Source organism: Stegostoma tigrinum, chromosome 26 (genome assembly GCF_030684315.1).
Source record: "Stegostoma tigrinum isolate sSteTig4 chromosome 26, sSteTig4.hap1, whole genome shotgun sequence".
NCBI lineage: Eukaryota > Metazoa > Chordata > Chondrichthyes > Orectolobiformes > Stegostomatidae > Stegostoma > Stegostoma tigrinum.
Window position 1 is genome coordinate 49,456,031 of NC_081379.1, and position 27,353 is coordinate 49,483,383.

Sequence of the window (27,353 nt, forward strand, 5' to 3'; positions counted from 1 at the left end):
TATTACAATGCAGGGATGCATCAATCTAGTTGAAAGTGAATTGGATACTATCACAAAAGTCAAACAGTATTCATCACAACACAGAATGTAAAAATCACTTAGTATCTATTAGCACAAGCAAAACCATTTGCCCTACAAACAGTATAGTAAGCATTCTGCACCTCCATCTACTGTGGAGTCCCATGTCCAGACAGGTGGTTACTTCTGGTTATTTGGGACAACTTTTAATCCACAAGTCTTATTTCATGTACAGCTGTATTATTCTTGCTTCCTCCAGCTTTACAATCAGTGATATGCATTTTTAAATATTATTCTCATGTGGTCATTACCATGAAATTTGCGAAATCAGTAGAAATGCCAAACTGTATAATAATAAAGAGACAAATTGAGGAATTTCTAGATTTCCACTATCCTGGGTGAAAGTGCACTTCCTGATCTCATTCTGGAAGAATTTAGCTCCAATTTGCATGGGAAATGAAGCATCCACAGTTATGTTTTAATTATCAGGTCAGAGGCAAGGGTAGGAAAAAGATTTGGGGAATACAAGAATGAAGAAAAAAATTAAAATCAGGACCTTAAATGTTGCAATTTCTGGATTATTACCTGAACCAGGTGCAAACTAGCAAAGAGATAGAAGATTAGGCAGGTAAACATTTGGCTCAGAGTGGCATGAGAAAGAGGGATTCCATTTTATGAAGCACTGGTAAGGTACAGTGCCTTTGGGACAGAAATCCAAGTATACCATATCCATCTTCTCTCTTTTATCAAGAATTATCAATTTATCAGAATTATGAATTCTGTCAGCAACATCTGGATCAAAAGCTGCAACAAGTTCACATTCTGAGAGGGGGTCACTGGACCCACAATGTTAACTCTTGATTTCTCTCCACATATACTGCCAGACCTGCTGAGATTTTCCAACAATTTCTGTTTCTGTTTCGGATTTCCAGTATCTGCACTTTTGTGTTTCTTTGTTCAGATGAACTGATCTGGGACCAGGATCCTACTAGAAAGGTTAAATAGCCTGTCACAAGAATTTAAGCTACTTAAAGACAGGTGGACTCAAAAGAGGTTATTAAAAACAAGTTACAGGACAGAGAATATGGCAATAATTCACTACTCCTACATTCAAATCTTGTGTGATAAATGTTATATTCCATTGGTCTTCATAATAATTTGCTGCATCTTCTTATTGTTTCTTTATTCAGTAACAGCATGAGGACATCACTGGCTAGGCAGCATTTATTGTTCATCCTTAATTGCCCAGAGGGCAGTTCAGACTTAACAACATTGCTGTGGTTCCGGAGTCACATGGAGGCCAGACCAGGTAAGGATGGCAGTTTCCTTCCCTAAAGGATATTAGTGAACCAGATGGGTTCTTCCGATAAATCGACAATGGATTCATGGTCATCATTAGATTCTTAATTCCGGATATTTTATTGAATTCAAATTCCACCAACTGCTATGGTGAGATTTGGAGACCCGGGTTCAGAATGTTATCCAGGTCTCTGGATTAACAGTCTAGTGATAATACCACTTGGCCATTGCCTCCCCCATGCCTCTGTGTGTTAGTCTTCAGTGACTACTGACAAGGACACCTAGTTTGCTTTAAATGTCTACACTTTCCAACAACTTACTATTTAAGAAGGATTCTCCATATCTGCTCACCTACTGAAGTGGATAACCTAATCTTTTTCTACATTATGTTTCATCTGCCATCCTCTAACCCATTCATTGAGGCTGTTGAAATCCTCCTAAAGCTGCTTGACATCTCTCTTGAACCTCACAATCTCACTTAGCTTTGTTTCATCTGGAAATTTGGAGATATTACATTTGGTTCCCACATCCAAATATTGATAATAGATTGAGAGCAGCTGGAGCCCAAGTACTAGTCCTTATGCTACCACACTAGTCATAGTCTGCCAATGTGAGAATGACCCATTTATTCCCTCTCTGTTTCCTGTTGATTAGCCAATCATTAATTCATGCCAGCACATTATCTCTTATCCCACACTCTTTGAACTTTCTAACCTGCCTCCTGTAGGGCATTATCAAAGGCCTTCTGAAATCCAAGTACACCATGTCCATCGGCTCTCTTTTATCAATTTTGTCAGCAACATCTGCATTAAAAGCTGCAACAAGTTCACAAAACATGGTTCTCTGCATGCAAATCCATGCTGGCCATGTCAAATCAGATCATTATCAAACAACTAACCATTATCCCAGCCTTTATTATAGGATTTTTCCTACTACTGATGTAAGGCTAAGAGGTCTGTAGTTCAAGTTGAAGGCTTGGGTTCAAGCCCCACCTGCTCCAGGTATGTGTGCTTATGCCGGTGATTGACCCAGGAGTGTGTGTGCATTGGTGATTTGTGCTACAAACAATATACTTATAATTGGCTGCACACCTATGGTGTTTATCTGGTGCTTTAATCTGGAACCCCCAATTCTTGATTTTCCAATACATTCCACCTTGAAAGGAACTGGTCCCGTTATCTGAATCAAGTCAGAAGGGTGTGGGAATTTCAACGAGCAGTTGAATAGAATTCTTCCGACATGAACAGTGTGGTTCAGTCTGGCAGTGTTTGAAACAGACTTTTATATTGTTTCAGCATGCAATCAAAAGCAGCTTAACATCCATAAAATTGATAGGAGTCTGTAATTTCCCTAAATGATATCTGTGCATTACATTTAGGCAACTCAGAGTTTCTACTGACTGACTGATCACACTTCTGTGAAACATCTTGGGACATATTAGTGCATTAAAGGCACTATGTGATTACAAGATGAAATTAAATTTCATGAGATTCTATGGTGGGCACCAAGTGTGAAACAACAGCTGAATCTCCAGAGGTTTTTAGCTTTGTGAATGAGCCAACCAGGCAGAAACCATCTGAAGTTCTAATGCCACTCACCTGACATGGACTTTGCAGAGTCAATGGTCTGAACCCGTTGTAAAGACGCTGGAGATCGGTTTGCAGAGGAAGATCTCAGTAAGTGATCTGCTGCCAAATAAATACAGAGAACAAAGTGTAAAGCCAATAGAATACTACAATAATACAGCAATATAAGGTGCTGACAAACTTCTTGTTATTTGTTATGTTTTCTAAGTCATTGCTAAACATAGTGAATAGTTAAAGACACGATTAATTCTTTTAAAATACCATTAGTAATTTATTTTCAATTCTATTATCCCTACTCTGTTCTACTATCTGAGCAACACCTGGTCAGGTCAATAATTTGTCTAGAATTTCATTAGTTTGAATTACAACAGTCTCTAGTTTGAAACCTTGAGAGCCTTCCAGAAGTCGACGTAAGCTGCATCCATAGAAATGCAGCTACTTCTTGGAAAAGCGCTCAATTAGATTTGTAGAGTTTGATTTTTCCTGCAGATTCATGATGACCTTCTAATTATGATCAATCACTCGTTCTATAAATACAGACTACAGTATTTGAGCCAAAACTAATAATTGCACAAAAGACTTATAATTTTCTGCCTTTTCTGTGTCAACTCCTTAAACAGCAAAATTACATTATTGTTACCACTTGGGACAACAGCTATTTCCCAAATGATAGCACTTTCTCCAACCTAGCATTTATGGTTTGGCTTCACTCCACACTACACTGCAGAGAGTAAATTCAGATAAAAAATGACTGCCTTCCCAAACAGCTCTGTTACAGCTTTAACTATGGTCCTCCTCCTTTCAATGCTCCACTTTCATATCCATCCAAAGCAAACTGTGAAACTTCTTACATTATTCCATTGAAGTGCATATACGTCACAGGATCCTTTCTGACGTTCCGCAAATTTGTTTGTACAGTGACATTAGTAAGGAGAGGGCAGCAGGAAGAGGCTGTGCACTTGGTGTTCCCTCTGTTTCAGAGCTGCATGACTCAGTTGTGCGCTGGCAATGTTGTTTTAAACTTAACATTTCATCAAATCCATGTTTTCTATTTGTCTCGTTTTTTGAATTCCAATGTTGGACCTCTTAACATTGCAGCTTATCATGATGACAATTTTCAGTAGCACTCTCACCTCTAAGTCAAAAGATGCCCAGTCCAGGGCTCAAGCACAAACCTCAAGGTTGACTTGCAATACGGAGATAATGCAGCCTTGTCAGAGATTTTGCTTTGGTTAAAATATTAAATGGAGGCCCCATTTCCATGTTCAGGGATCGTGACACTGTATCAAAGAAGAGCAGATGAGTCTTCGATGTGTTCTGGTCAATATTCATATCTCAACAATATCAGAATCAGCTTATTTGGTGGTCATTATCATCATATTGTTGTTTGTGGAATCTTATACACAAAATCATTGCTCTGTTTCCTACATTACAGGAGTAATTCCATGTTAAAAGCACTCCATTGGCTGTAAAACAAATCGGGTCTTCTGATAACAGTGAAAAGTGTTACATAAATGCAAGCTTCAATGCATTCATCCTGCAATTTTTTAAAAAACGTCCTTTGTGTTAGCTGGGGCAGTTGTTTGAGACAGAAGGCTGTGGATTGAGACACGACGCAGGAACATGAGAACTAAAAAGTTAAGATTTGTATTTTGGATTGTTGAGGTGGTTGTTGACTTACTTGCCAAGCTGGGAAATTTGTTCACAAATGTTTTATCACCATGCTAGGTAACCTCATCAGCGTGCCTCCAGTGAAGCATCGGTGTTCTTTCCTGCTTGCTACGAGTGTGTCTTGGTTTGCTGGGTGGGTGGCACCACTTCTGGATTTGCTTCTTAGTGGATGCTGCATGGTGTCCAGCTCTACATGTTTGTTGACAGAGTTCCAGTTTGAGTGCCAGGCCCCCAGGAATTCTCATGTCTTTGCTTGGCTTATCCTAGGATAGCTATGTTGTCCCAGTCGAATTGGTGCCCCTCTTTGTCTATGTGTATTGAAATGAGTGATAATTGGTCATGTCTCTTGGTAGCTAGTTGGTGTTCATGAATCCTGATGGAGGTTTCCTTTCAGTTTTCCCTATGTGATGTTTTTGGCAGTCTTTGCATTGGTATGTTGTAAATAACGTTGGTTCTGTTAGTTGTGGTTGTCAGATCCTTTATTCTCATCAGTAGCTGTTGTAGTGTAGCTGTTGGTTTGTGGGCTACCATGATTTCTAGGGGGCGGAATAATCTGGTGGTCATTTCAGATATGTACTCAACATTTGGGAGGGTGCCTTTCCTGATTTTGAATGTCTCTTAGGAAATTTCTGCTTTGCCTTCTCTTCTCCAAGGGGGAAATCCTGAATTCATCAATCAATGTTTATATCCGAAGTACCTTATCTCTGGAGCCAAACCCACAAATCTTTTCTACACCTCTCTCATGTCTTCGCGCCCTTTCTGAAGTGTGATGCCCACAACTAAATGCTACTGTTCAGCTGAGATCGAACTAGCAACTTACAAAAATTTAATACAACCTCCTTGCATTTACACTCTCTGCGTCTCTTAATAAAAATCAGGATTTTGTACTCATATTAATACAAATTTCTAAGACAGATCTTACTCTACTATTTTAATTAAACTTTTTGTTAAAGCAATGGAAAAGGTTGATGAAGCCAATGCAATTGATGTTGATGATATGGATTTTAAGAAAGTATTTGACAAAATACCATATAAAAGACTTAACAGAATTCAGGCAGATGGAATGGGAGGTCCGTGCCAGCTTTGATGAAGAAAAGTTGGTGTTGTGCATAGAAAACGGTGAATTATGACAAATGGATTTTTTTTTAAGATTGAGAAACGGAAACAGTGATGCTCCCAAAGTTCAATGCTCGGGCCAGTCGTTTTCTACATATAATTTCCTATAATCTTGAAAGGTGACAGGACATTGTGAGACAGTATTTGGGATATTGGGCTTCATCAACAGCGGTATTCGGTACCCAAGCACAGCAGTTATGCTGAGGTTCTGGTGAAAAGTGGCAACCTGGCATTAACTTTGCTTCTCTTTCCATAGTTGCTGCCAGTCCTGCTTAGCATTTCCAGCTTTTTCTTTTTTCATTTGAGAATTCCAGCATCTGCAGTATTTTAGAATTATGCCGAATTATGAACCTTGATTAAGATCTGCTGCAGATGCTCCTGAAGTACTGTTTTCAATTGTGGTCAATGCAAATTTGAAAATGCGAGGATTCTTGAAAGGTTGCAGAGGAAATTTAATGGATGGTTCCACGGCCAAGAGCTTTTAGCTACAAGGTTAGGTCAGAGAAACTCTAGCTGTTGAAGGAGGTGGAGAGATATTTGATAGAAGTGTACAAGATTATAAAAGGTTTAGATCAGGTAAACAAAGAAAAGCTATTCCCATTAGCAACAGAATAAGGACCAGGGAACACAGATTTGTGCAAAAGGTGCAGATGGAATGAGAGGGATACATTTATTTACACAGAGACCGATAAATTCCTGGAACTTGCTGCCCATGAGAATGTTGGAAATGGTGATTATGAATGATTTCAACAGGGAATTGGATCAGCATTTGAGAGAAATTAAATTGCAGGTTAACTGGGATGGAGCAGGAAAATGGAGCTGATAAAGTATATAATAGGCTTTATTAATAGAGGCATAGAGCACAAAAGCAAGTATGTTACACTGAACCTTCGGAAAACACTGTTTTGGCTCTCAACTAAAGTACTGTTTCTATTCAGGGCACCACACTTTAGGGTAGATGTGAAAGCACTGGAGTGGAGAAAACATTCACAAAAGTGGACCTAGCGATACAAAACTCCAGTTACAATTGGAAATGTTTGGACTGGTTTCCTGCTCTTGTGTCTGCACTGGCTGTACAATGGGCTGAATAACTTCTTTCCATGTTATAACCAGGCTGGACTGATTGGCTTGTTCTACAGAGTCAGCATGGACTTGAGGGGTGAATGGCCTCCTTCTATTGTGTAATAACAATGACATACAGGAATACGCTAAGGAATTGAAAAGGACAGAAAAAAGTTTCGGAGCTTGGCAAAGGCCAAACCCAATTGTTCAGCATAGTGTAATAGTGCACAGATCAAACAAAGCTTCAAGGTCTGTACCGTACATACGTACTATATCTACGATGAGCAGACTGCCTTATGAGGCAAGGTAAGACAGGCTAGCCTGTATCTTCTGCAGTTTGGAACAGTGAGGGGTGACTTGACTGAAACATAAATGATCTTAAGGGGGCTTGACTGGGTGGACATGGAAAGGATATTTCCTTCTATGGACAAATCTAGAACTAGAGGTCATAATTTAAAAATAAGGGAAAGCCATTCTTTTCTCCCTGAAGGTTGAGCGTTTTTGGAATTTCTTTCCTCAAAGGCAGTGGATGCAGAACTTTAAATATTTTTAAGGCAGAGGTTGATAAATTCTTGATGACCAGTAAGGCGTTTGATAAATTTCCCCACGGCAGGCTGATGGAGTAAGTGAAGTCACATGGGGTCCAGGGTGTGCTCGCTAGATGGATAAAATACTGGCTAGGCAACAGGAGACAGAGTAGTAGTGGAAAGGGGTTTCTTAGATTGGAGCCCTGTGACCAGTAGTGTTCCACAGGGATCTGTGCTGGGACAACTGTTGTTTGTGATATATGTAAATGATTTGGAGGAAGGTATGGACGGTCTAGCAAGTTTTCAGATGACACGAAGATTGGTGGAGTAGCAATTAGTGAAAGGGACTGTCAGAGAATACAGCAGCATGTAGACAGATTGGAGAGTTGGGCAGATAAATGGCAGATGGAGTTCAATCCGGGCAAATGCAAGATGATGCATTTTGGAAGATCTAATTCAAGAGCAAATTATACAGTGAATGGAAAAGTCCTAGGGAAAATTGAGGTACAGAGAGATCTGGGTATTCAGGTCCATTGTTCCCTGAAGTTGGCAACGCAGGTCAATAGAGTGGTCAAGAAGGCATCTGGCATGCTTTCCTTCATCAGACAAGGTACTGAGTACAAGATTTGGCAGGTCATGTTACAGTTGTATAAGACTTTTAGAGTATTGTGTGCAGTTCTGGTCGTCACATTACGAAAAGGATGTGGATGCTTTGGAGAGGGTGCAGAAGAGGTTCACCAGGATGTTGCCTGGTATGGAGGGCGCTAGCTATGAAGAGATGATGAGTAGATTAGGATTATTTTCATTAGAAAGACAGAGATGAGGTCTACAAAATCATGAGGGGTGCAGACAAGATGGATAGCAAGAAGCTTATTCCCCCCCATAGTGGGGGACTCAATTACTAGGGATCATGAGTTCAAAGTGAGAGGAGGAAAGTTTATGGGAGATACATGTGGAAAGTTCTTTATGCAGAGGGTGGTGGGTGCCTGGAACGCATTGCCAGCGGAGGTAGTAGACGCAGACACGATAGTGTCTTTTAAGATGTATCTGGACAGGTACATGGATAGACAGGGAGCAAAGGGATACAAAGCCTTAGAAAAGAGATGACAGGTTTAGACAGAGGATCTCGATTGGCGCAGGCTTGGAAGACCGAAGGGCTTGTTCCTACGCTGTAATTTTCTTTGTTCTTTGTTCTATTTGTAAATCAAATGTGGCCGAGCCAAAGTCTTATACAACTGTAACATGACCTGCCACTCTTGTACTCAATACCCTGTCCGATGAAGGAAAGCATGCCAGATGCCTTCTTGACCACTCTATTGACCTGCGTTGCCACCTTCAGGGAACAATGGACCTGAATACCCAGATCTCTCTGTTCATCAATTTTCCCTAGGACTTTTCCATTTATTGTATAGTTCGCCCTTGAATTAGATCTTCCAAAATGCATCATCTTGCATTTGCCCGGATTGAACTCCATCTGCCATTTATCTGCCCAACTCTCCAATCTATCTATCTTCTGCTGTCATCTCTGGCAGTCCCCTTCACTATCTGCTACTCCACCAATCTTCGTGTCATCTGAAAACTTGCTAATCAGACCACCTACACCTTCCTCCAAATCATTGATGTATATCACAAACAACAGTTGTCCCAGCACAGATCCCTGTGGAACACCACTGGTCATAGGTCTCCAATTTGAGAAACTCCTTTCCACTACTACTCTGTCTCCTGTTGCCTAGCCAGTTTTTTTATCCATCTAGCTAGCACACCCTGGACCCCATGCGACTTCACTTTCTCCATCAGCCTGCCACGGGGAACCTTATCAAACGCCTTACTGAAGTCCTTGCATATGACATCTACAGCCTTTCCCTCATCAATCAACTTTGTCACGTCCTCAAAGAATTCTATTAAGTTGGTAAGACATGACCTTCCCTGCACAAAACCATGTTGTCTATCACTGATAAGCCCATTTTCTTCCAAATGGGAATAAATCCTATCCCTCAGCATCTTCTCCAGCAGCTTCCCTACCACTGACGTCAGGCTCACCGGTCGATAATTATCTGGATTATGCATGTGAGTTTGCTCATTGAGCTGGGAGGTTAGTTTTCAGACGTTTCGTCACCATTCTAGGTAACATCATCAGTGAGACTCCGGTGAAGTGCTAGTGTTATGTCCCGCTTTCTATTTATCTGTTTAGGCTTCCTTGGGTTGGTGATGTCATTTCCTGTTCTTTTTCTCAGAGGATGGTAGATTGACTCCAAATCAATATGCTTGTTGATGGAGTTCCGGTTGGAATGCCATGCTTCTAGGAATTCTCATGCGTGTCTCTAACTAACCTTCCAGCTCAGCGAGCAAACTCACATCCAGAAACTCAACCTGAGCTACAAATCTTCTCAAAACCTGGATTATCCCTGCTACCCTTCTTAAACAAGGGGACAACGTCAGCAATTCTACAGTCCTCTGGGACCTCACCCGTGTTTAAGGATGCTGCAAAGATATCTATTAAAGCCACGGCTATTTCCTCTCTCACTTCCCTCAATAACCTGGGATAGATCCCATCCAGATCTGGGGACTTCTTCACCTTAATGCATTTTAGGATACCCAACACTTCCTCCCTCCCTATGCCGACTTGATCTAGAGTAATCAAAAATCTATCCCTCTCCTCACCATCCGTCATGTCCCTCTCCTTGGTGAATACCAATGCAAAGTATTCGTTAAGAATGTCAACCATTTTCTCTGACACAACGCCTAACTTTACTTCTTTGTCCTTGAGTGGGCCAATCTTTTCTCTAGTTACCCTCTTGCTCTTTATATATGAATAAAAGACTTTGGGATTTTCCTTAACCATTTTTGCTCAAGATATCTCATGTCGAATTTTAGCCCTCTTAATTCCTCGTTTCAGATTCGCCCTACACTCCCAATATTCTTCCAAAGCTTCGTCTGTCTTCAGTTGCATAGACCTTATGTATGCTTCCTTTCTCGACTTAGCTCGTCTCACAATTTCACCTGTCATCCATGGTTCCCTAATCTTGCCATTTCTATCCCTCATTTTCACAGGAACATGTCTCTCCTGCATGCTAATCATCCTCTTTTTAAAAGACTCTCACATATCGAATGTGGATTTACCTTCAAACAGTTTCTCCCAATCCTCATTCCCCAGATCCTGCCGAATTTTGGTACAGTTGGCCTTCCCCCAGTTTAGAACTCTTCCTTTAGGACCACTCTCATCTTTGCCCATGAGTATTGTAAAACTTACGGAATTATGGTCACTATTTCCAAAGTAGTCCCCTTCTATAATTCCAACCACAGGGCCGGGCTTATTCCCCTTGGACTACATACATACTGCTCTAGAAAACCCTCGAGGATGCTCCTTACGAATTCAGCTCCATCTCGACTCCTAACACTAAGTGAATCCCAGTCAATGTTGGAAAAATTAAAATCTCCCATCACCACCACCTTTAGCTCCCAAAACTTTCCATAATCTCTACATATTTGTACCTCTATCTCACGCTCGCTGTTGGGAGGCCTGTAGTACAGCCCCAACACTGTTCCCGCATCCTTCCTACTTCTGAACTCTGCCCATATTACCTCACTGCTCGAATAGTCCATAGTGCCCTCCTTCAATACAGCCGTGATATCACCTTGGAACAGTAATGCAACTCCTCCACCCCTTTTACCCCCTGAATATCCCATCTGAAGCAGCGATATCCTGGGACATCTAGTTGCTAATCATGCTCTTCTCTCAACCAAGTCTCAGTAATAGCAATAATATCATATTCCCAGGTACCGATCCTAGCCCTAAGTTCATCTGCCTTATCTACTACAGTTCTCGCATGAACACAAATGCACCTTAGACCACCTGTCCCTTTATGTTCATCATGTACTCCCTGCCTACTCTTTCCTTTAGTCATGCTGACTTCATTATCTAGTTCCCTACAGGCTTTAGTTACTTCCTCCTTTCTGTCCAATAACTTGTCCAATATTTGGTTCCCATCCACCCGTCACATTAGTTTAAACCCTCCTCACAGTGTTAGCAAAAGCACCCCCAAGGACACTGGTTCCAGTCCGGCCCAGGTGCAGACCGTTCAATTTGTAATAGTTTGGTTAGTTACATTTGGCTTGAGTTGAGACAACACACTTTGACAGGGATTAAAACGCTGTTGTACTGGGGACTGAAGTTTATTCACCACAAGAATGCAGCTGTCTCATCTGTCACTAAGTGGATGTACAAAAGATTCAGGTTCCATTGCACTGTTTCTCATGTCATTATTTAGAATAAATACATTTGTAGTATCTTCTGTAGTGAAGAGTGACAGCAAAGTGAGAGGTAATGTTAAATTAAATAAGTTGTTCTGTCAGAGATGTTGAATTGTTACCATTCAGTTACAAACATCCATGGATGACTATACAGAAGGTTCAGGATCATAGGAGACATGATGGTCAAACAGGAACTACTGGCAGTGACAAGGATTTGGTGAGTAAACAAATCAGTGGATACAATGGCAAGACAAATGTGAATGGAATATCAACAGAATATAGTTTCATAGTGTGAATATCACCAGATTAGTAATTCAATGAACAGGCCAATTTGAGAATTTAAATTTGGTTGAAAATTGGTCCACAAAAAAGCTTTCATAACAAAAGCGAACTCAAAGAACAGGTCAGGCAGAAAACCCAACTAGTGGTAACTCTATGTTCTCAAACTTTGAAACAGAACTTTGAGTTAGTTACAGGATTCTGTGGATCACAGTTTGAAGACTACATTTGACATAGGCCCAACTCTACCTCAGGTATCGTACAAACTGTGTTACGAAGATCCTCTATATTTAATTGTGCTTGGAGACTTATGTTATGATGGATTGTGGAAAATACACTTATTTCATGGATTGTGGAAATACCACAAGTGGTTTCTCAAAATAAATCACTGAAAATTCACTGTGGACATGAGAAGTTCTTTGTAAACAAAGCTTCCTATAAATCACATGACGAGTGATAATTGCTTACTTTGCCGTCGGCATCCACTGTGGCTGTTTTGAATAGTAACTGGCTTTGAGGACTTTGTTCAATTTTGTGGAAGTTTGCTCAGATGACGAGTTGGAAGAAAGCTTGCTAAGAACTAGCTTCTGAGCTGATCAGTCTAATTTCTGAAAATGAAATCCTCCTGCTGAGTTCAAGCTAAAACTTACTTGTCCTTTGGTTTGGCTACACTTAGAGTTTAGTGCTCAAATCAGGAAGGTCATGGAGGCTTTGGAGAATATAAGCGGTTTAGCAGAACACTGTCTGGATTAGACGGTAGGAACTGTAAGGAGAGGTTTAAAAAAAACTCCAACTGTTTTCTCTGGGAGCATGGAGGCTGAAGGGAGATTTGATAGAAGTCTATAAGATTATAAGATGTATAGGTAGGGCTGATGTTCCGAATTCACTCACCCCACCCACCCCAAAATTGAAATGTCTAAAACTAGGAGGTATTTAAGGTAAGAGGGAGAAAGTTCAAAGGGAGATGTGAGGGGCAAGTTTTTTTAAAAAATAGAATGTGGAACATGCTGCTCGGGGTTGGGGAGGAGGCAGATGCGATAGGGGCTTTTAAGAGGCTTTTAGATAAGCACATATGTAAGGAATGGAGGGATATAGACCAAGACCAGGTAGAAGGGATTAGTTAAATTTGGCGTTGTGTTCGGCACAACATCATGGGCCAAAGAGCTTATTCCTGTGCTGTTTAGTTCTATGTTCAATGTTTAGAAGTGATTGAAGAAATTTCTTAAGATTTCATTTCTTCAGCAAGCTGTGGTTGCAAGACTTCAGAGATAACTGTTTGTGATTAGTGACTTGACCACATGTCCCAAAACATCACAGCAACGGACTCCAGAACATGTTACACATCATCCTTGTCTTGTAGCATGAACTACTATTCTTTTTGCCATAGGCCAATCTCTGCAGAGAAATCTGTTTTTCCTCTTTTTCTGAAGAGCAAATGTGCTTTAGTGTGTTTTCTTGTGTGTTTTGGAGATATTCAGAGGGACATTCTAACTGGGTATGTTAACTAATTATTGCACCTTTAATGAATAAGTTTTGATTTGGTAATAGCCAATTAGAATGTTTTTACTAAAAAGAAAATCTGTTGAGTAACATTGTTGTTTAAAATCTGACATAGACAAATATTTAATTGGTCGGCTTGGTGACTGGGAAAAGCATTTTTATTTATGTTGTGGTTTAATGTGACTAGTGTGACAGGATACTCCTCTAGCCTGAATGACTGGTAGATACAATCTTTACCCTCTTTGAGAGGCTAACAACACCAACAAGCTCTTATAAAATCCCAGCATTTACAAGTAAATTTGAAAATACATTTCTTAAAATTCTTTTAAAATTTTAAAATTAAACGACTTTCCAAAATCTAGAGTTGACTCACCTGGAACAGAAATTTCAGTGTAGCTTGGCCTCTTGTCTGTTAGCGCTGACAGAGTCTTTGGTGTTGATATCGGCCCACTAATGGAATGTCTCTGTGAAAACACCACACAAACCTTCAAGCTTTGCCACTTGAATTGAGACACTGAGTTGAGTAAAAGTATGGCTGACTTACTTAAACTGCTTCAGACACAGAGTGCTCTTCTGTTCTAGTCATTTGTACACTGACAATTTGAGTCAAACTATATAAATCACAAAATAATCAAGAATTAAAAACAGACGTTTCTGGAAATACTATGGAGAGCCCTAGCAGTACACATGGATGTACCAGGCTGCTGCAGCATATTGTTCTCAGATACAAATTACTTTTGGTCCTGCAGCCTCCCTGAGAATGTCAGTGAGCAAGAAGGTCTGACAAGTTTTTGTGGACATATTCAACACCTCCCAGTGATTAATTAAGGGATGTCAGAAACCTAATGTCAAGGCCCAGACACCTGCTGTGGTACACAGGGTGTAAAAGCCTCAATGTATGAAAAGAGAAAGGAATGGGCTTTCCAAAACTACAAATGAAATGCCACATTCAAAAACCTCCTCTGCAAACATATCACTAACCTGAAACTCCCAATCACTCCTACCAGTCATCTCCATTGTTATACAGCTTAGGGGCTCTAACTAGACAAAGTTTTAGGAACAGGGGCCACAGCATATCACTCAGCACTGTATTCAAGGGGTGAACAAGACAGGTGGAAGAATGGTCAAGGGAGTATTAGTTTTGGTAAAGGCAAGGTTAGAGTTGCCTGGAAGCAGGCCATCATGATGAGTATGCAGATATGGTGTAAAGGTCATCTTGGGGTCAAGGAAACCAAAACCCAGAAGTTATAAATGAGTTTAGCCATACACTTAGGAAATTGCCAGCCATAAAACAGTGGTATGGAACTGAATTTGTGACATGGATCAAAAGGTATGGATTCAGGCTTTCCAATTTTCAGTTGGAGGAAATTTCTGCTTGTTCAACATTGCGAGCTGGCCAGGCCATTTCACAAATAGAGACAGCATAGAGGTCAAATGTGGCAGTGTTGAGTTAGATCAGAGAATCACCAAAGTACCCCTCCAACTACTACTTCTTGACAGCATGGCTGATTACTATGCATGGGCACTTAAATCTTTTTTGTGCATTAGAGTACGCATGTTAATTTAAAAGGGACAGATGTGTCTGGCTGACATGTCAACTTCAGGTTGTTATGTAGCCACATACCTTACAGAGGGAACCTTGCTCATCAGTGAATCAGTTGAACTTAGCATCAAGCGAGTATTAATGGTGTGTCTTTTTAATCTATACTACTGCTGCCTCTAAATATCACGGAGGCAATTAGTTTGAAGTAATGGACATAATTAATGCAAAACTTGATTTGCAAATAATGCAGAGCTGAATATCTGCATGCATTCTCCACATTAACCCATGTCTGTACCAGTTATACTGATTGCTGAACCAATCCTTTCACCTAGCCATTCATCCCCTTGTGCCAGTATTTTGGAAGAGCTAAACAATTAATCACTCAACTTTGTTGCTTCTCCAGCCCTACAACATTTTCTTCTCCCTGTGTATATATATTTTCCCTTTGAAAATTATGACTGAATCAATTTTCACTCTTCTTTCCACCCACACAACTGTGGTTTGAGCTGAATTTTAAAATCACAACTGAGTAAATAAGCCAGACAGCTAACATCCATATCCTCTAGTTATTGACCTTCCTGCCTTGGAAATGATTACATCCTATTTACGCATATCAAAATAATTAGCAATTTTGAATGCCTATTAAACCTTCTCTTAACATATTCTTAAAGAACAAACTCATATTTAGTTTATCAACATAACCAAAACTGCTCAACAGTGCCACCATTTCCGTTCTAGTAAATCTCCTTTGCACCTTCTCCAAGGTATTTATATCGTCCCTAGGGTACAGCACCCAGACTCACTCTCTCAATACCCTAGATGATGAAGCCTAATTAAAGCTCTATAAAACATGTAAAAAGTATTTGTGCATTTATAATCTACACCTTTACTTAAAGCCTAGCATACCCCTCCTAAAGGCTTTTGTTTTTACAGGCTTGCATTAGTTCTAAAACACACTTTTGTTACATCTCTTAACCAAATGCAGATTGGAAAAATGTTCAAAGAGAATGTATTAAACATTCTTTTTGTACCCGAGTGACAGTCCACATTAAATAGCTATTAGCAAGTGCTCGAGCTGACAGAGAAATGGGTGAAATTAGCTGGAACACAGACTGGAAAGAATACCTTGTCGGAGAGAGGATCCACAGGAATTCTAATTTTTAAAAAAAAATGATGAAACTACTTATTGTCTTTTGCTGTTGGAAATTAGCCAATCACTTTGATGTGCACGGGGCTTCTTAGGCCATGTTGTTGCTATCTGCTATCCTGTAGTAGAACTTTTGAGTTATGATGGCAGTAAAATAATGAGCATTTTAGTGGCTCCAAGATACTTCAGTGAAGTGCTGCATCACAACTGGGGAAATTATTAAAAACCCTACAGGAAATCAGGACACAGCATGACCATTAAACACTAAAGTACAAATGGCATTACGGATGGAAGATACAATGAGAGTTAGTGAAGGATTTAATCTGGTTACACAATGGGGCAGAAAATTTAAGCTAAATAATGCTAAATATTGAGGAACAATCAAAAAACTGTACAACCCAAAAGCACACAAACAGCACAGTGCATTTATGAAAGCCTTAGAAGAGAAACAGCAAGCAGTGGCCAAATGATTGCTATCAATATGGAGAAGTAGTTAAATTGATGGGTAGATTTTTGAATATATTGGCATGCAGTAATGTCAGTCTCCAAGGATCTGCTGGAGCTTTGCCAATCCGCCATATGATAAAGAATTCTGATCAGTCCACCATTCAAATATACCAAATTTGTCGGGTAACAAGGGATACTGATCAGAGATGAGCAAAATAAGGCAAGATATGGTTCAGTAATGGAATATGTTTGAGGACCTCAATGATCTTTTTAAACTAAAGCTCAAAATGTCAGAAAAATGACATGGCTGTCCTAAGTCACACCAGTATGTCATTGTACTTTTATGGGAAAATAATAATTCAATCTGAAACCATGAGTGGGGTCACCATTTCTGCATCACCGAGCAACCTGGAGTGTCGCCCCTTAAATCTACAGGGAAATCCAATGATTGTTGAATTAGTTGTATGAGACAGCAAACTCTATTCTCAATCGCCGTATCAGTTCTCCTCACAATTAATTCTTTCCTCATATTTGCTTCGCCTAACAGCCTTGCAAACTACAACAAAATGTTGGTCACACAACAGTAAACAATTATACAAATTAACTGACTCCACAAAATTGCAGGCAGTGAACTCACTGAGAGGTTGGCTAGTCTTAGCTAGCCAGCGGGCACCTGTGTCTAGACCTCTGATACTCTCGGCCTGTCACCGAGTCTCTGGATTCAGATGGTTTCACATTTGTCTGCAAGCCACTTTACACTGGAGCCATACGACAGTATTTACTGGAATTGATGCCACTGAAGCATTCTAGTAGGAGGGGTCTCTCAGCCAATGATAAGATCAAAGGAGTTATGGCGCTAACCATTATTTTCTTTTAAAAAGGAGTGTTTTATTAAATGCATTTCCTCCAGGCTTTCCATCCACTAGAAAATGCTATATCTGTCTGAGACTGATGCACTCTTGTTTCCTACACTAATGCAATGAGATCATATTGCCTGACCTGGCCTCAATGCACCTTTAACTCAGTAAGTACTTGCTGGGCTCTGTAATAACACACATCGATTGGAAACCAACTTTACCAAACCTCTGTCTCCAAAAATAAATCTGCTCACTAATTCAACATTTTCAGTGTGGTAACTTGAATTGTAGATTGCTTGGAACAATGTAGGCAATGCAAGTCACACTGCTGGCTATCAGCAATGATTCCCAATAACTTCAGAATTCAGGCAGCCTTGCAATTTTCCTCTTTCAAAGCGTAGTTCATTTACAGTCATTTTTACTTGTATAACTAACATGAATAACAATGCAGCCAACTTCTTTATCATCTGCAAACATCTTCATCATACCCGTGACACTCAAGTCTAATTCATTTGATGTATGCACAAAATCCAAGACACACAGTACTGAGACCTGATGAACCTCACTGGAAACGTGCCTTCCAATCAAAAAATACCCAGCAACTATTTGTTGTTCCTTCCAGTATCTGAATCAATTTTGGACTTCTATCACTTTACTTTGATTCTCAGGAGCTTAAACTTTTCATTGACCTCACCAAAGCCTTCGATACTGTCGGCCGCGACGGTCTATGAAAAATCTTGGGGAAGCTCGGATGCCCTCCTAAGTTCTTAACCATCCTACAGCAACTTCAGGAAGGTCAGAGCGGCAAGGTGAAATACAACGGTGACCTATCACACCCGTTCCCCATCAGCAACGGCGTGAAGCAGGGCTGCGTCTTGGCACCAATGCTCTTCGCCATCTTCTTCAACATGATGCTGCAGGAAGTGAAGGGGGGCATCACGAACAGCATCTACATTCATATCCGCCCCGGACGGCAATATCTTCAATCTGCGCCGCTTCCTTGCTCACTCGAAGACAACATGGGAGCCCATCATGGAGCTGCTGTATGCGGACGACTGCACCCTACTCACACACACAGAAGATGCGCTACAGACAGCAGTGACGCGATTCTCCGAGGCTGCAAAGGCTTTCGGGCGAACAATCAGTCTGAAGAAGACGGAAATCCTGTACCAGGCGCCACCATGCAGCGCATACAGCCCACCTCGAATCTCGATCGACGGCCAGCCCCTCAACACGGTTGAACATTTCACGTACCTGGGAAGCATAATCTCCAACGACGCTACAGTCATAGGAGACGTCGACAATTGCGTTGCGAAAGCTAGTAGCGCCTTCGGGCGACTGTGGAAGCGGGTATGGGGAAACCACTCGACAAGCATGTCGACGAAAATCCAGGTTTACAAGGCCGCGGTCATCACCACACTGGTCTATGGCTCCAAGGTCTAGGTTCTGTATCGGAAACAGATGCGGCTGCTGGAACAATTCCACCAGCATTGCCTGTGCTCTATATTGGGCATCACCCGGCAGGATTGCGTCTCTAACAACGAAGTGCTGGAAAAGGCCCAGCTCCCCAGCATCGAAGCGACCCTTCTCCTGAAGCAACTTCAACGGTCGGGTCATGTATCGCTGATGGACAACACCAGAATACCCAAGACAGTGTTCTTCGGGGAACTCTGCGATGGCAAGAGAAACCGCGGTGCCCCGTGCAAGCGCTACAAGGACCATCTGAAGCAACAGCTCTGTCAGGCCGGCATCGCCTCAACGGAATGGCTAAAGCTGGCCTCTGACAGGGATGCATGGCGGAAGAAAACTACGAAGGCGACGGAGCAGTTCGAATGTTCAAGGAGAGCAGCTGCAGAGGACAGACGGAAATGCAGGAAGGAGCCCTCATCTCAAGCCCCGCTGTCCAGAGCATTCCCCTGCCCGCACTGCCCCAGGATCTGCAGGTCCAGAATAGGACTCTACAGCCACCAACAGTTGTGCCAACAAAATCGCTGACGAATCTCTTCCCAACTGATCTTCGCAAGCGAAGAATCTGCCTCATGATGAAACTTTTCTGATCAATCTGCCATGTAGGATTTTATCAATCATGTTCTAAAAGTCAAACAGTCAATCCTGAACAATTTTGTTGTTTAATCATGGGAAACAGTCATTAACTTCCCATAGCGAATCCATGCTTAATTTAATCCATGTTTTCCAAAATGACTATTTACCCTGTGTCTCATAATTTTGTCAATAATTTTCTCCTACCACAGTTAAACAAGAAAATGATATGGCAAATGGAGTACATTATAGAAAATATGAATTTGCCCAATATGTGGTCTGCTCCTAATTCACATGTTTGTAAGTTGACTGGCCTGAAATTACTCAGGCTATCCCTTTCTTCGCTTTTAAATAATGCTGTAACATCAGCTGCCCTTCAGTCCTCTGATCCAGAGAGATATTAAAATAATGAACAGAAGCTCCACCATCTTTTTGTTCCTGCTTCCAATAACAAATTGTGATACATTCTCTCTGGGCCTCAAGACTTATCAATTTTCAAAGATGTTAAAGCCTTTAATAACTCCTCTCATTACATCAACTTAATGTAATATTACACACACACCCCTCTCTGGATCACTCTTCCCTTTTGTGGAAACAGGCACAAAGTATTCATTCAGCATAATTTCCCACCCTGCCAAGTACTCATGGCCTTAGGTTATTTCTCCGTGCAAATATCACCATAGAATGGCAGAAAAGCCACCTCAATCTCAGCAGACTGTTCGCAAACAGCTGTTTGTAAAACTTCTGCGACACTTCTTGGTGATTATGCATGCCTAGCTAATTTCCTTTTCCTTAAATTTTGTTCCCCATTTCATCTCTATTCCCAGTCCAACAAGATTGTCCACAGTTGTCCATGGATTGACAATACTTTTGAGGCTGTGAAAAAGCTTTCACGAAATTTTCTCTGTCTGTTGACGGTTCCAGTGCCTTGAAATCTACCTTCCACATAACTTCATTCCATAATTAGTCAATGCTCTAGAATTAACAAAATGGATGCCTGAGGTTATATAAATAAATGGAGGAAGAAAATAATCTGCTCCCATTTAGGCCAAAATCCATCATGAATCAAACGCCACACCTCAGAGTTAACAAAGGGAGAACAGAATTTTTGTATTTATTTCTTTTGAATCAAATTAAACAGATGCTGTCCTTCCTTGCTTTCTATAAAATTGGAAGCCAGCCATTTGGCTATGGGACCACGCAATTCATTAATCTGAAAGCTGGAACAGATATTTATTAAGCTAAACAGAGCTAAAGCATTAATATTCTGCAGAAACTACCCCACTGCACCTTTACTCATGGACGACTGCAACTGCAATGATTTTTGAACCTATTAGTATTATGGAATTTTAGGTTTAATTCTGATGGAAATCCAAACTCCTGTGACTTGAGATTTATTCTGTGTATACAAATGAATTCCTCTTAAAAAAATCAAGCCATCTTCAGCCGAGAAAGAGTACTTTAACATCTAACATAATGATTGCATCTTTGTTGTTTGAGTATTGTGCTGATATCTCGTTTTTCACTGTTTCTGGATATTATATCTCTGAACAAATCTGACCGAGTAGTTTCAGTATGTATATACTAATCAGTCTTGAGCTATTTTCTGACTTCAGGAGAAAATGTCCTGGGTGAAAGATTTGCTCGAGTAGTTCGAGAGGGTTTAAACTAGTATGGCAGAGGGGTGGGAACCTGAGCTGTATACCGGAGGTGAGAGTTGATGCAGGTGAGGCAGTAGCAAGAGGTAGACCAGCTAGTGGGAAGGAACCAAGAAGTGTGTTTGCTTTAATGCAAGGAGTATCAGGAATAAAAGTGATGAACTTAGAGCATGGATCAGTACCTGGTGCTATGATGTTGTGGCCGTAACAGAGACATGGGTTTCTCATGGGCAGGAATGGTTGCTGGATCTTCCAGGGTTTAGAACATTTAAAAAGAATAGGGAAGGGGGAAAAAGAGGAGGGGGTGTAGCACTACTAATCAGAGAGGGTATCACAGCTACAGAAGCTTCCATTGTCGAGGAAGATCTGCCTACTGAGTCAGTATGGGTGGAAATTAGGAACAGCAAGGGAGTTGTCACCTCGTTAGGGGTTTACTACAGGCCCCCCAATAGCAGCAGGGAGATTGAAGAAAGCATAGGTCGACAGATTTTGGAAAAGTGTGCACGCAGTAGGGTTGTTGTAATGGGTGACTTTAACTTTCCTAATATTGATTGGAACCTCCTTCGAGCAGAAGATTTGAATGGAGCTGTTTTTGTAAGGTGTGTTCAGGAGGGTTTTCTAACGCAGTACGTTGACAGGCTGACGAGGGGAGAGGCCATTCTAGACTTGGTGCTCGGAAATGAGCCGGGGCAGGTATCAGATCTTGTGGTGGGAGAGCATTTTGGTGATAGTGACCATAACTGCCTCACATTCTACATAGCTATGGAGAAGGAGAGGATTAGGAAAAATGGGAGGATATTTAATTGGGGAAGTGGAAACTATGACGCGATTAGACATGAGTTAGGAAGGATGGACTGGGAGCAATTGTTCCATGGTAAGGGAACTATAGACATGTGGAGACTGTTTAAGGAACAGTTGTTGCGAGTGATGAGTAAATATGTCCCTCTGAGACAGGCAAGAAGGGGTAAGATTAAGGAACCTTGGATGACGAGAGCGGTGGAGCTTCTTGTGAAAAGGAAGAAGGTAGCTTACATAAGGTGGAGGAAGCTAGGGTCAAGTTCAGCTAGAGAGGATTACATGCAGGCAAGGAAGGAGCTCAAAAATAGTCTGAGGAGAGCCAGGAGGGGGCACGAGAAAGGCTTGGCAGAACGAATCGGGAAAACACAAAGGCATTTTACACTTATGAGAGGAATAAGAGAATGGTCAAAGAAAGAGTAGGGCCGATCAGGGATAGCATAGGGAACTTGTGTGTGGAGTCTGAGGAGGTAGGGGAAGCCCTAAATGTGTTTTTTGCTTCTGTCTTTACGAAAGAAACGAACTGTGTAGTGAATGAAACCTTTGAAGAGCAGGTGTGCATGCTGGAATGGATAGAGATAGAGGAAGCTGATGTGCTGAAAATCTTGTCAAACATTAAGATTGACAAGTCGCCAGGCCCGGACCAGATTTGTCCTCGGCTGCGTTGGGAAGCGAGAAATGCAATTGCTTCGCCACTTGTGAAGATCTTTGCACCCTCGCTCTCCACTGGAGTCGTACCTGAGGACTGGAGAGAGGCAAATGTAATTCCTCTTTTCAAGAAAGGAAATAGGGAAATCCTCAGCAATTACAGACCAGTAAGTCTCACATCTGTCGTCTGCAAGGTGTTAGAAAGGATTCTGAGGGATAGGATTTATGACCATCTGGAAGAGCATGGCTTGATCAAATACAGTCAACACGGCTTTGTGAGGGGTAGGTCATGCCTCACAAACCTTATCGAGTTTTTTGAGGATGTGACTAGAAAAGTTGATGAGGGTCGAGCTGTGGATGTGGTGTATATGGACTTCAGTAAGGCATTTGATAAGGTTCCCCATGGTAGGCTCATTCAGAAGGTCAGGAGGAATGGGATACAGGGGAACTTAGCTGCCTGGATACAGAATTGGCTGGCCAACAGAAGACAGCGAGTGGTAGTAGAAGGAAAATATTCTGCCTGGAAGTCAGTGGTGAGTGGGGTTCCACAGGGCTCTGTCCTTGGGCCTCTACTGTTTGTAATTTTTATTAATGACTTGGATGAGGGGATTGAAGGATGGGTCAGCAAGTTTGCAGACGACACAAAGGTCGGAGGAGTCGTTGGCAGTATAGAGGGCTGTTGTGGCTGCAGCGGGACATTGACAGGATGCAGAGATGGGCTGAGAGGTGGCAGATGGAGTTCAACCTGGATAAATGCGAGGTGATGCATTTTGGAAGGTCGAATTTGAAAGCTGAGTACAGGATTAAGGATAGGATTCTTGGCAGTGTGGAGGAACAGAGGGATCTTGGTGTGCAGATACATAGATCCCTTAAAATGGCCACCCAAGTGGACAGGGTTGTTAAGAAAACATATGGTGTTTTGGCTTTCATTAACAGGGGGATTGAGTTTAAGAGTCGTGAGATCTTGTTGCAGCTCTATAAAACTTTGGTTAGACCGCACTTGGAATACTGCGTCCAGTTCTGGGCGCCCTATTATAGGAAAGATGTGGATGCTTTGGAGAGGGTTCAGAGGAGGTTTACCAGGATGCTGCCTGGACTGGAGGGCTTATCTTATGAAGAGAGGTTGACTGAGCTCGGTCTCTTTTCATTGGAGAAAAGGAGGAGGAGAGGGGGCCTAATTGAGGTATACAAGATAATGAGAGGCATAGATAGAGTTGATAGCCAGAGACTATTTCCCAGGGCAGATATGGCTAGCACGAGGGGTCATAGTTTTAAGCTGGTTGGAGGAAAGTATAGAGGGGATGTCAGAGGCGGGCTCTTTACACAGAGAGTTGTGAGAGCATGGAATGCGTTGCCAGCAGCAGTTGTGGAAGCAAGGTCATTGGGGTCATTTAAAAGACTACTGGACATGCATATGGTCACAGAAATTTGAGGGTGCATACATGAGGATCAATGGTCGGCACAAAATCGACAGGTGAAGGGCCTGTTCTGTGCTGTACTGTTCTATGTTCTATGTTCTAAAAGAGAAACTAAGTCCATTTTCACCGCAAAAGAGAAGCCTGAGGAGATTTAATTGAGATTTACAATAACGTGAATAGAGAAAAATTATTTGGAAGTCATTAATTAGGAATACCAATTTAAAATTCCCACAACATGAAATGTGTGAGCAGATTTTTTTTCACAAAAGGAACTGTTAAAAAGCATGAGACAATAGGAACTGCAGATGCTGGAGAATCTGAGATAATATGTCCGAAGAAGGGCCTAGGCCCGAAACATCAGCCTTCCTGCTCCTGTGAGGCTGCTTAGCCTGCTGTGTTCATTCAGCTCTACACTTTGTTACCTTGAATTCTTTATCATAGCTGGATTCCACTACAATGGGTTGAGTGTGAGACTATGGGATTAGTTTCAGAGTGAAACAAGGCCTTGGGGGAGGCGGATGGGTGGGTAGCAAAGTGGTGAAGTTGATTTTGGATTGATACAAAGCTATAAAGAATAACAACAGGACAATGGGGTAATTTTTACATTGTTTGAGAAAAATTCAAATTATCATGATGGCTGAAAGTCTTCATTGTACACAAAATACTTCAAATTTATTTTGAATGTGGTAAGCAATTGGAAAAAGTTGTAAATATTGAACACTAACTAGTACATCAACGTGACCTCAAAGTGACTCAATGCCTTTGGACTCTGCTCTGATCACTGTAATTTGTTGTGGAAGCTGACAGAAAAGATTAATGAATTGCAATCATTTCACGCCATTAGTGTAAATGATGAAGTTCTGTAATTCATAATAAGGTTTAATGTAATGTTAAAGGCCAGTTAATAATTGCCATTGGACAATTTAATAAATTTTTTAAAATTTTAACTTCTTTTCTTCCTCTCTGGAGATGTAATTTCTACAACGCTTCACTTAACACACCAAACATCCCAAACACCCCCAACTCAGCTCGCAATAATTTCTCAAATTAGTACTTTTTACAAGCTTGTCATGGTACTGTGTGCAACATGTTAACCAAAAATGGGTGAAATATCTGCCAAAACTGATCTAGTATTTACCAGTCTCCACACAGTTATGTTACCCACCCAGAATTATTGGATAAGAACCGAAAATAGGGATCCAGTCCAATTCCCAAAGTGCAATGTTTGTTCCTAACTGTTATTCCAGATGGAAGCAGTACACTCAACATTCAACTGAGATCAAGATTCCAACCTCTTGCTTTGTCTGGCTCAATGGTATAATGATTCATGACACAAAGCTATCTGCATTCTTAATACCTTTCATAAATGAGAAAGGCAATATTTCCACCAAAATCCAGTCCAGTGGTGTTGCATAAGTCCTCTTCTGTCTTTACTTTATAAGAACAACAGCACAGTAGTCATATTAAGGGACTATATCCAGACACCTGGACTAATGCACAAGCAATGAGTTAAAACTCCATGGCAGTTGGGGAATTTAAATTCTACTAAATAAATTTAGAACACAAAGCATTGCGAATGATCCTCAAACTACCAGATTGTTGTAAAAACCTATCTGGCTCCAGAATGTCGTCTGGGGAAGGGAGACACCATCCTGACAGGAAGCAGCAATGAGCTGGTTAACAGAGCATGTCGCTTGATGGTACTGACATGGACAACATCATTGCTTTGCTGATGAATGAGCAGCTACTGGCTGCATTGGGCTTGTCCTGATTTTTCTGGCAGGACTTACTACGAGTTAATATTTCAAGCCCTAAGATTCAAACAGTTCTGAAGAAGGGTCATTGGATACATGTCGGCTTCTCTTTTGACAGATGCTGTTTGGACCTGCTGAGTTTCTGCAATTCTTTCTATTTTTATTTCATATCTGCAGCATCCACAATATTTTGCTTTTCTTTCAAAATCTTATGTGCTTGAATGAAATTACCTCTAAACTTCATTCTATTTAACCTCAAACAGAAACCTTTGCATCCCTAGAATCAGTCTAGACAATTTTTGTTCCAGCTCCTCCATGCAACCACATCCTTCAAGTATGGAGACTAAAACTACACTAGTACTTGAAACCAGATGTGGTCTCACCAAAGCCCTGTGCAATTGTTGCAAAGCTTGATTACTCTTCCCACACGCACTTGGGAAACAAAAAGTCAATGTACCATTTACCTTAATAATTACTTATTGTACTTGTGCATTAGCTGTTTGCATTTCTTATACAAATACACAAAAATCTCCTAAAATACCAACATTTAACAGTTGCTCACCATTTTAAAAAAAAATCAGTTTTTTTGCTCTTGCTATTAAAGTGAACTCAAAAATTGGTCAAGCTGCTCCTCTTTAAATTTAGACTTTATCATCAAGTGTACTCAAGTACAAAAGTACAGGAGTACAATTTCAATGTCACCACACACAGCACCATCATAGGTACAAGTAGCCTACGTACAAAAACTCAAGAACAAGGTAGAAAGAAATAAAAGGAACAAATTCAAAAGTTAAACATTACAACCTTTCTTAGTATTAAGTCAAAAAATAAATAAAGCTAAAAATTCAACTACTGGAGTCTTTAAGAGCTTAGCCATGCAGGGACCACATTTTCTTCAAGAGTTCAATCTCCTCCGCTTTGGCACACTTTCCTCACATTTGCTTGATTTACCCTACTCTCATTGTCACTACAGATGTTGGGGCAACCTCCATCGCTATGTTGGGTTTGCTCCTGGGATCTCAAATTGCCAAAGCCTGATCCAGGCCTTCAGCCACTGCCACACACCAGACCATCAAAGCCCCAATCCAGGTGCCATTCACACCAATCTTTGGTCTTGCCTTCAGTTCAAGTGGTGGGCATCAGGAACTCCGCGACAGTCCTGGGTTAGGCGTCCAGCTGTTGCCTCACAACGGACATCCAACCGATTGCCAAATTCTACAAACCTGGTATCACCACCACCATTCTCCAGAAGATAAGTTTGTAGGAAAAAACTGAAAAAAAAAACTAAAACTGAAAAAAAAGAGAAAACAGGGAAGAAGAACAGCAGACAGAGTGGACAAACCTAATCAGCCACTGTCTTGCAGAGATGCTGACAGCCACAAGTCCACACTGGGTTCACTCGCCAACTGCCAATGCCGTTGCCAAAATCAAACAAGAGATAAGATTTAAAAAAAAGAAAAAAAACAAAAAAATGAAAGTGGTCAGAGCAGAAAAGCTCAGAAGCCCTACTGCATTGCCATCTTACTTGCTAATTTAGATTACCCTTCTGTCTGATAGTTAATTAATTGGAGTTGTTTATCAGAGCAAGCAGCTGGAATATTCAAGAATATTACAATTCTAACAAAGGGACATTAGATGCTAAGAGTTAACTGTGCTTTTCTCTGTATGGATGCTGCCAGATCGGTTAAGTTTTGCCAGTATCAGCACAATAGTTGCATTGGTTTGTCATTGAGTATT

At 41.1% G+C, this 27,353-nt stretch overlaps 1 protein-coding gene across 6 annotated transcripts in view; it reads right to left on the bottom strand.

The window, feature by feature from the left end:
• The window catches only part of specc1la (sperm antigen with calponin homology and coiled-coil domains 1-like a), a 304,469-nt gene that overhangs the window by 125,721 nt on the left and 151,395 nt on the right, over positions 1–27,353 (bottom strand). For 4 of the 6 annotated variants that reach the window (XM_059655174.1, XM_048555846.2, XM_059655170.1 and 1 more), the window contains exons 10-11: positions 13,683–13,773; positions 2,916–3,005 (exon numbers count right to left, since the gene is read on the bottom strand). In XM_059655174.1, coding sequence (XP_059511157.1) covers positions 2,916–3,005; positions 13,683–13,773 — 181 coding nt within the window. The remainder of the gene's footprint in view (positions 1–2,915; positions 3,006–13,682; positions 13,774–27,353) is intronic. The other 2 variants (XM_059655171.1, XM_059655173.1) reach the window with 1 other exon arrangement.